The sequence below is a fragment of the Jaculus jaculus genome, chromosome 5, assembly GCF_020740685.1.
Source record: "Jaculus jaculus isolate mJacJac1 chromosome 5, mJacJac1.mat.Y.cur, whole genome shotgun sequence".
Classification (NCBI taxonomy): domain Eukaryota; kingdom Metazoa; phylum Chordata; class Mammalia; order Rodentia; family Dipodidae; genus Jaculus; species Jaculus jaculus.
This window is the reverse complement of record NC_059106.1, coordinates 167,065,043-167,075,188: the sequence shown is the minus strand read 5'-3', so window position 1 is coordinate 167,075,188 and position 10,146 is coordinate 167,065,043. Positions and strand designations below refer to the sequence as shown.

The window sequence follows — 10,146 nt, the reverse complement described above, 5'->3', positions numbered from 1 at the left end:
TTCAAATAAATAAATATAAACACTTGTTTAAAAAAAAAAAGAGAGAGAGCCGGGCGTGGTGGCGCACGCCTTTAATCCCAGCACTCGGGAGGCAGAGGTAGGAGGATCGCCGTGAGTTCGAGGCCACCCTGAGACTACATAGTGAATTCCAGGTCAGCCTGAGCCAGAGTGAGACCCTGCCTTGAAAAACCAAAAAAAAAAAAAAAAGAAAAAAGAAAACCAGGGCTGAAGAGATGGCTCAGCAGTTAAGGCATTTGGCTGTGAATCCTAACAACCCAGGTTCAATTCCCAGTACTACACAGAGCCAACAACACAATGGCATGCATCTCGAGTTCCCAGTGCCTGGAGATCTTCATGGTGGCGCCCGCCTTTAATCCCAGCTCTCTTGAGGCAAGGGTAAGGTGGATGGATTGTCATGAGTTCGAGGCCCCCCTGAAGCTACATAGTGAATTCCAGGTCAGCCTGGACTACAGAGAGATCCTACCTCAAAAACCAAGCAACAGCAACAAATATGTTTTAGGGCATAGATGTAGTGCAGTGGTAGAAAGTATACGTGGGGGAATAAGTAAATTAAAAAACAGAAAGAGTACTTAGCTTGTGCAAGGCCCTGTGAATTAATACCCAACTCCATCAGGTAATCAATAATTTAGTTAAAATAAGTTAAAAATAAAACACAGCCTTTAAAATGAACTGTCTGCATGATAAGTGGAAAAAAGAAGCCAGGATACAAAGTGGTAAGAAAATGGCAAAGATATCAAAGTGTCTCCTGCCCAAGCGAGTGTGAGTGAATGTCACTGAGTTTGAGCAGAAGGAAGAAGGACACTTTCCATGTCCCCTGGAGGCCCACAGCCTGCTGCGTCCACAGCTGGGCAGAGCCCTGGGGAGAAGGGTTGGTGGGCACAAGCTGGGGGACGGGCACCTGGCAGATTGGACGCCACCTGCTGCTGAGACTCAGTCCTGCAGTTCTGCCCCTTCTAGGTGAAGTCCCAGCTTGAGGAGAAGGAAAATCGGAAGTTCTCCGTCTTTAAAGCTGTGTCTTACAGGAGCCAGGTCGTGGCCGGCAGCATCTACTACATCAAGGTGGGTGCTGGGTGCTGGGGAGGAAGTGTCTCAGGTAGGCCTGGGGTCATGGCCTCAGCCACCGGGCAGAGTGCTCCAAGGATCCCCTCTGAGGTCACCCCCTTAGAGGAGCAGCGATGCAGCGGGGAGCGTGTCTGTGTGTGTGTATGTGTCTCTGTGTGTATGTGTCTCAGGAGGAGGAGCGAATATGGGTGTCAGGGACTTGTGTTGGAAGAGGATAGGAATTGTCACTGGCTCAGTAGCTGTGACCTGTGCTCGCTTACCTGCTCCGAGGCTCACTCCAGCCCAGAGCCTGGGGCCCAAACGTCACCTCCCTCACTGGTCCCCCTTCTCTCTCTGCAGGTTGACGTTGGTGATGGTGAGTTCATTCACATGACGGTGTTGGAAAGACTCCCTCATGAGAACAAGCCGCTGTCCTTGCAGGACTACCAGACCAGGAAGACCCAGGATGATGCACTGGAAGACTGCTAAGTCCTCAGTCCCTGTGCGCATGCCAAATCATTTTAAGGTGTCCTCTGTGTTGGGGACCAAGAAATAAATGCCACCCCTCCTCTGTGGCTCTGGCATGGAGAAGACTGGGGTTAAGTTTTATCTTGGGATTCTCAAACTCTCTTTTGTTTTGTTCCTTCTGATGATTATCGAACTTAATTTTACTTTCTTTTTCTTTTTTGAAGTAGGGTATCACTCCAGTTCAGGCTGACCTGGAATTCACTACGTAATCTCAGGGTGGCCTTGAACTCTCAGCAATCCTCCAACCTCTGCCTTCCGAGTGCTGGGATTAAAGGCAGGTGCCACCAAATCATAATTTTACTTTCAAATGGTGCTATACTTAACTCTCCAAATATATATTTTTGACGTCATGAAATGTCTCCTTGTTTTGAATTTTGTTTTTAGTGTGTGTGTGTGTAGATGTGTGTGCTCTCCTGTGTGTATAGAAGCCAGAGGAAAATATGGTATCTGGTTTCCCTTCTCTTCACTTGATCTGCATGTTGCCTACAGAGAGTCTCCCTCAACACTCAATCTGAAGTGGTCACTTTTGGTCAGCAAGTCCCAGACATTCTCTAGTCTCCATGTCCTATAAGGCTGGGTGACACATGTGTGGCCATGCTCAGTTTTGTACATGGGGGCCGGGACTTGAACTAGGGCTGACTCAGGCCCTCATTGTCATAGCCATGTACTCCTAACCGCTGAGCCATCACTCTGGCATCTTTGTCTTCACTGGAAATCATACAATACAGATGTGCCAAGAAGGGGGCAAGGAGTGCATTCATAAAGTTCTTCAAAGAGCTGGGGTGTGACCTGGCGGTGGAAAGCCTGCCCAGCTGGTGCCAGGCCCTGATTCACTCCGGGCCACTGTGACAGCCCACAGAGGAAGTCCTTTCACAACCAACCTGAGCAAGCTGGTAAAACCCCTCATGATAAGGTGGCAGCCTGAGCTAGCAAAATGGGCCTGTTGCAGGGCACTGAGGCCACTGGGTCACCTAACATCACCACCAGGGTTCATGGCCAGCCATCCAATCTGAACTCCTATTCCTGGCATGCAGAGATGGTCCCCGAGCTCCACGCTCTCAAAGGTGTTGGGTAAGAGCAGCTGTGGAGTGTCAGCACCAGGTCAGCTCACAGACGTCCACACCCTGCCAGAGACGTGGGGGTGGGGTGGAATCCCTCCTGAAGGGAGGCTTCTTGGGAAGAGCTGGTCTGTTCTGCAGAGACCACGTCCCATTGGATAGACCACTGCTTGGGCTCTTGTAGTTCTGGGTCACCTGTGATGAGGTTGAAGACAGGTGATGTTTTCTGGAATCCGGCTCATGCCATGAACATTCCTCAGCCGCAGTGGCCTCCTTGGAGTGCAGTGGGGTTTGGGGAGTCCACTGCCAGATGAGGTGTCTGCATTCTGTGGTGATGAAGCCCAGTGAGGGATTAGATGTGTCCATGGAGCTGGGGATGAGGTCACTAGAGACTCTGAAAATGACTGGACATCCCGTTCTTACAGTACGTCAGGAGCAATCTGTATCTCTGATGTGGTGTGTGTGCCCAGCACATGGGGCATTCTGGGTTTGAACCTCGGCCCCCGCAAAACAACACACATTAATATTATGCAAAGGGGACTGAAGAGATGGCTAGCATGTAAGGCGCTTGCCTGTGAAGCATAAGGACCCAGGTTTTTCTCTCCATAAGCCACATAAACCAGAAGCGCAATGTGGCACATGCATCTGGAGTTCATTTTCAGTGGTTGGAAGCCCTGGCAGGCCTATTCTCTGTCTCTCTGTCTCTTTCCCTCCCTCAAATAAATAAATAAATAAAATATCATGCAAAGGAAAATACACTTTGCAGTGAGAGACCTTCTACTTTCCCCCTTGCATGCCCAGTAGAAGGCAATTGGAGCAGATGCCGCTCAGGCTCTAAGAAGAGGAAACTCAGTTTCCTTACACGGAAGTGAAGGAAAGGAGCTCTTTACAAATGGGCCTCCAACCAGCCAGCATGGCAACTGTTTCGACTGGACCTGGAAGTTGGGATGCACTGAGGGGCTTAGGGGACATGACATGCTAGGAGCCCCAGGATCTCACTCAGACTCTAATGACAGCACAGACCTCAACCCAGTGGCAGACACTGTCCCTGGCTGTCAGGCAAGTTCCTCAGGGAGCCTCACTTGTCCCAGTGCTTGAGACCTTGGTACTGCCTTCTGGGTGAGCAGGGTGGCCTTGACTGGGTCAGTTGAGGTCTGTACCACAGTCCTGATGGAGTTCCCAAGAAAGCTAACAATGTCTTCATGAGCTGCAAGAGGAGCCAGAGCAGCTCCCACTCCATCTGCCTCGTGGGAAAGAGGGGCTGTTGCAGAGCGGCTGACTGGGCGAGAGGAGATGCTCACTACGTGGGAGATCGCACTGCACAGATCTGCATTCACATCAGCAGAGACAAACTGAGGACCTGGGGGATCCAGTCGTTGTGCTCCAAGGACAACTAGAAAGCTTGACCGGCCGGGAGCAGTGTGAACTCCCTCTCTCTCCTCTTCCATCTCTTCCTCCGGCCCTCCCCCTTCTCCTCCTCCTCCTTGACCGAGAGTGGAATTCACTGTGTAGTCTCAGGCTGCCCCGAACGCACAGTGATCTTCCTACCTCTGCCTCCCAAGTGCTGAGGTCAAGGGTGTGCCAGCACTGACTGTGCCTGGCTGACATTAACTCTCTCTCTCTGCTGAGGGATGTGCAGCGTTGGCACAACCAGCTCCTACCGTGCCCGCTCAGACAAGGGACAGGTCACCCTCAGTCTGCTCCCCTTTCCTTGGCTGAATGTCATGTTGTGAGCTAGCTGGACTGGACTGAAGATGGGCTTTCTAAGGGACTTTCTTTTTTCTTCTTTTTTTGGTATTTTGAGGTAGCGTTTCACTCTAGCTCAGGCTGTCCTGGAATTCACTATACGCTCAGGGTGGCCCTGAACTCACGGTGATCCTCCTACGTCTGCCTCCCAAGTGCTGAGGTTAAAGGCATGTGCCACAACACCCTGTGGGTTTTCCTTTTCAAAAAAAAATTTTTATTTTTTAAATTTATTTTATTTGAGAGAGAGAGGGAGAGAGAAAGAGGCAGATAGAGCATGGGCACATCTGGACCTCCAGCCACTGGCAACGAACTTCCAGATGCACGGAGGCATGCGCCACGTTGTGCATCTCTCTTACATGAGTCCTGGGGAATTGAACCTGAGTCCTTAGGCTTTGCAGGCAAGTGCCTTACCTGCTAAGCCATTTCTCCAGCACTTTCTAAGGAGTTTTCATCCCAGGGGACCATGACTGGGCCACAGAAAATATGGGGGTGCTTTTGTGCTAGGGACCACAGCCTCACCCTTCCCTAATCAGACCTATGCTCTGTATCTACCATACATTAGAAAATAAGATTTTTAAAAGATATGTCCTGGCTTCCCTGATAGCATGGAAAGTCAGACCAAGGAGTACTACAAGTGGTGGCAGGAATGCCAGGACGGGGTGAGGCGGTGTGGCAGGGTGGCAATCACAAAGGTTGAAGCGAGCCTCACAGAGAAGGTTGCAGTGATCGCCAGGCTGCCTTGCAAGGACTGTTAGGAGATCCTGAGGGCCTGCTGGGAGGTGACAGGCAAGACCCTTGCTGTCTACTCTGGGGTCATTGTGGTGGTTTGATTCAGGTGTCTCCCATAAACTTAGGTGCTCCGAATGCTAAGTTCCCAGCTGATGGATATTTGGGGATTATTGTCTCCTGGAGAGAGTGTAGTGTTGGGGGCATGCTTATGGGTGTTATAGCTAGTTTCCCCATGCCAGTGTGTAGTACAGTCTCCTGTTGCTATTGTCCACCTTATGTTGGCCAGAGGGTGATGTCCACCCTCTGCTCAGGCCATCCTTTTCCTGCCATCGTGGAGTTTCCCCTCGAAGTGAGCCAAAATCAATCCTCTTTTTCCCAAGAGCTGCTCTTGGTTGGGTGATTTCTACCAGCAATGCAAACCTGAATGCCACAGGGCCGGATGGGGCACAGCAGTTATGTCAGCCTGTGAGAAGGGAACCAGGTGCCCCATCCTCCCCTCTCCACCCTTCCCCCTGGGGTGCTCTCCTAGGTCCCAGAGATTAAGCAATCAAAGAAAATGCTGAGGCTGCTGAGCCCCTGGCCTGCCCAGAACCTGGGGTGTTTGCAGAGACCCAAGAACTGAGGCAAGAAGGATTACAGCACAAGAAGTGCCACGCCTTGCCAGGAAATGTGCCATCCTCTGAGCATGCATGCCAGGACCTGGGCTGTCTGCATGGGCGGCAGCTGAGTACCTGAGGATGGCTTTTCTGAGAAACTGGCCCGGCGCCCCCTTCTTTTGATGCCTCTGAGTAACATAACAGGAGGACTTCTCTACAAAGCTTGGCATCTGTTGCAGTCAGGCTTGAGTTACTGGCAGAAAATACCCAAGCAAGAGCAGCTTGTGGGGAAAAGCGGGTTTATTCTGGTTTACACACTCAAGGGAAGCTCTATGATGGCAGGGGAAAATGATGACATGAGCAGAGGGTGGACATCACCTCCTGGCCAACATCATATGGACAACAGCAGCAGGGGAGTGTGCCAAACACTGGCAAGGAGAAGCTGGCTGTAACACCCACAAGCCCGCCCCCAACAATACACTGCCTCCAGGAGTGTTAATTCTCAAATTGCCATCATCTGGGGACCTAGAATTCAGAATGCCTGAGTTTATGGGAACACCTGAATCAAACCACCAGCGTCCATAGGGCCCATGTTAGCTCAGGCCTATGTGGTCTGCCATCTCCCTTTGCCAGCATGGGTTAGATGTCAGCCTTAGACTATATAGGAAATTCCAGGTCAGCCTGAGGTAGACCCTACCTTAAAAAAATAAAATAGGACTGGAGAGATGGCTTAGCGGTAAAGTGCTTGCCTGTGAAGCCTAAGGACGCTGGTTCGAGGCTGGATTCTCCAGGACCCACGTTAGCCAGATGCACAAGGGGGCGCACATGTCTGGAGTTCGTTTGCAGTGGCTGGAGGCCCTGGTGCTCCCATTCTCTCTCTCTCTATCTGCCTTCTTTCTGTCACTTTCAAATAAATAAATAAATAAAATTAAAAAAAAAAAAAAAGAAAAGAAACAGAGAATCTGCAGGGTTGACTGGTGATTCCTGCAGCTAGAAACCCTGTGGTTGGCTGAAGTCAGGAATGACCTTACGTTAGCTGGACAAGTCCAGTGCTAAACTTTCAATTAGACAATCAGTTTAGGAAACCTCAAATTGCAGGTAGAAACAGCCCCAACACACTTAACTCATCACAACCCCGAATTCAGCTTTCAGATGAGTGTCTCTCTTTCAGGGGTGCCCACCCATGTTAACGGAGGCTTACCTGCTTGTAATTAAGCCCGCTTGCTTGTTTCTGCCTTTGTTTTTCAGGGTCCTGGTAGAGAGATCCCTCATACCAACTTAGTGGATCGTGTTGTGGCTCAGGGATGGTAATTCTTTGCTGCTCCCTGGACCACAATCTGTCCAGCTGAGCTCACCCAGAGCAGAGCTGCTCTCCACCATTCCCCCTGCCCACAATTTGCGATGGGGGAGGGGGTCTAGTTCAATCCAAACCACCAGGTCACCATCACGGTGCATGTTCAGATCCAGGGCATGTCTTTTTCTACCTGATGGAACACATTCATCCTGTGTTTTGTGGGGTGTACAGGGCCTCCTCTCCGGCTCACGCCTCATGGAAGCCTGAGCCCTGGTGGTTCTGTTGCTCCAGGAGCTTCTGGAAGATTTGGAGGGAGCATGCATAGTTCTGCCTCATACAGCAGAGATTGGGTGAGGCTACTGGCCCCCATCAAGGATCATGGGAGCCGGGCGTGGTGGCGCACACCTTTAATCCCAGCATTCGGGAGGCAGAGGTAGGAGGATTGCCGTGAGTTCAAGGCTACCCTGAGACTCCATAGTGAATTCCAGGTCAGCCTGGGCTAGAGTGAGACCCTACCTCGAAAAAAAAAAAAAAAAAAGAAAGAAAAAAAGGATCATGGGGAGGGCACTCAGGAGGCTGGGAGGCAGAACCTTCAGGCCAGAACCTCCAAGTGTCCCCACAGACCTTTGCCTGGAATGGACTGGTTGCCCTTGCGCCCCAGGGGTGAGGAGGGGTGCTCTGTGGCTCTGGGCTACAGTACCACTATAACCACAGGCCACCTATTGGGCCAGCAGACATCCCAATCCAGCAAGGCCTCATCTTGACATTCCATTGAGGTCCAGGGACATCACTGGAGTTGAAGGGACAACTGTTCAGGCTTTTTAAAAATATATATATATATATATTTATTTATTTGAGAGAGAAAGAAAGAGAGAGACAATGGGCACACCAGGGCCTCCAGTCACTGCAAATGACTCCAGATATGCATCTGGTTTACAAGGGTCCTGGAGAATCGAGCCAGGATCCTTTGGCTTTGCAGGCAAACGCCTTAACCACTAAGCCATCTCTCCAGCCCCCTATTCAGGCTTTATTTTGCTGCTTCACCACAGTCCCACCAGTGCTGCCTGATGCTGACTCGACACACTTCAAACGGATGAACCAGTGTGACATATGAGCTATATTGCAAAAACTGAGACAAAGGTAGGGCCAGTCACCCCTCTGTCATTTCTCTGCCTGCCTGGGTGGAGTATGGATGTGATGGGAATCGTCCCACCCCACGTGGGCATGAGGGTCACGTCATAGGGAAGGCAGGGCGGCCTGAAAGGCTTGGTCTGCCTAGGGAAGGGAGTGCTGTCACTGGTGGCTGAGCATCATGATCCTGGACCCTCAGGGCAGCTTAGGTGGAATTACGGGCAGGGTGAGGCCCTAGAGACTTGATACTGGAAAGTCAGGCTTAACAAATGCTGCCCCAGCCCTGAAGCTCCCTGCCCTCACACACAGAGCTGAATGAGGGTCCTAAGGGAGTGGGCACATAAGAATCAGTATTGGTAAGCTGGGCATGGTGGCGGATGCCTCTAATCCTAGCCCTTGGGAGGCAGACAGAGGTAGAAGGATCACCATGAGTTTGAGGCCACCTTGAGACTATATTGTGAATTCCAGAATTTCAGGTCAGCCTGAGCTAGAGTGAGACTCTACTGCAGGAAAAATGAATCAGGACTGGGCTCAGAAAGTACTGGTGCAGGTGCTCATGGGTGCCAAAGGGCACAGAAGGGCTTGACACCCGGGGCCAGACCCTGTGGTGACATCACCATAGATGGTCCTCTGAGGTCCGACAGCCCACCACACTCAGGGAGGAAAGGGAGCTGGAATCCCTTCCTTCCCTTTCCAACCTTGCTCTGGCAGTGTGGGATGGACCCTGGCTTCCCCGGCCACTGGCTGGACACTTTGGTTTTCGGTCCCAGGTACCAGGACTCAGCAATCCTGGGTCATGTGGGCTCAAGGCCAGCCCTCCCTTCCCCACCAGGGAAGTCCTCCAGATGGTTGAAGCTTGAGTGTGGTCTTCCTTCCTTCCTTTCCTTTTGGTTTCGAGGTATATATAGCTATAGCTCAGGCTGACCAGGAATTCACTATGGAATTCACTCAAGGTGGCCTCGAACTCACAGTGATTCTCCTACCTTGGCCACCCGAGTGCTGGGATTAAAGGCGTGCACCACCACACCGGCTCACTGTATCCTTCCCTCAGTATATGTCTTACTGAGTAACAGCCCAAAGATGTCCACATCCTCAACCCAGAACCCGTGAAGATGGCATCTTACATGGCACAGGGGCTTTGCTGATGGGACTGAATGAAAGGTCTTGAGATGAGGGGATCCCGGGTCACTTGGGAGGCACAGTATCACAAGGGCAGGAAGGCTGGGTCAAGTGAGATGGCAAATGTCCTTAAAGATGAAGAAGTGGGGGCTGGAGAGATGGCTTAGCGGTTAAGGAGCTTGCCTGCAAAGCCAAAGGACCTCGGTTCGATTCCCCAGAACCCACGTAAGCCAGATGCACAAGGGGGCGCATGCACCTGGAGTTCGTTTACAGGGCTGGAGGCCCTGCCGTGCCCATTCTCTCTCTCTACCTGCCTATTTTTGTATCTCTCTCTCTCAAATAAATATATTTTTTTAAAAAGATGAAGAGCCATGAGCCAAGGATGCCATGGTCTGGAGATGTGGAAAAAGCAGGAATTGATTCCTGGTGATGGGTAGCCAGAGGAGCACAGGAGGGGTCTCCTCTCCCAGCCCCTGGCCTTTTAGGCCCGTTGAAAGAGCTGCTTTGGCATTCACACATGGAGGCACGGGTGGGCGAGTCAGGGGATCTCGACACTGCCAAGCCGCTGGCACTTAATGTCACAATCAGGTATGGATGCACCAGCTGGCAGCAGAACTCACTAGCAGCAGTGGGCCAGTGGCTGGTCCTTGGGATTTGGCAGGGAGGGACTTCAAACCTCCACCCTAGTGAATCTAGCAAGAACCCCCCCCTCCCCCAGGCACTAGGCAGTCCCCTAAGGACAAACAGCACAGGAGGAGGGGGCCAGGCTACTGGAGGTGGGAGGACACACACCCTTTCCTTGGAGGGCCGCTCTGAAGGACTCGGCCGTCATCATGCTGGCGAACGAAGAGCTTCGGTGGGGAAGAAGTCACTTCAACACAAC

The 10,146-nt window shown here is 51.5% G+C and overlaps 1 protein-coding gene across 1 annotated transcript; it reads left to right on the top strand.

Moving 5' to 3' along the window:
• The first annotated feature begins 315 nt into the window (after positions 1-315).
• LOC101617596 (cystatin-B) lies at positions 316-1,569 on the top strand. The gene is made up of 3 exons (XM_045149212.1): positions 316-396; positions 979-1,080; positions 1,423-1,569. Exons 1-3 carry the CDS (start codon positions 316-318, stop codon positions 1,549-1,551), a joined length of 312 nt encoding a protein of 103 aa, XP_045005147.1. The 3' UTR covers positions 1,552-1,569.
• Positions 1,570-10,146: the final 8,577 nt, after the last annotated feature.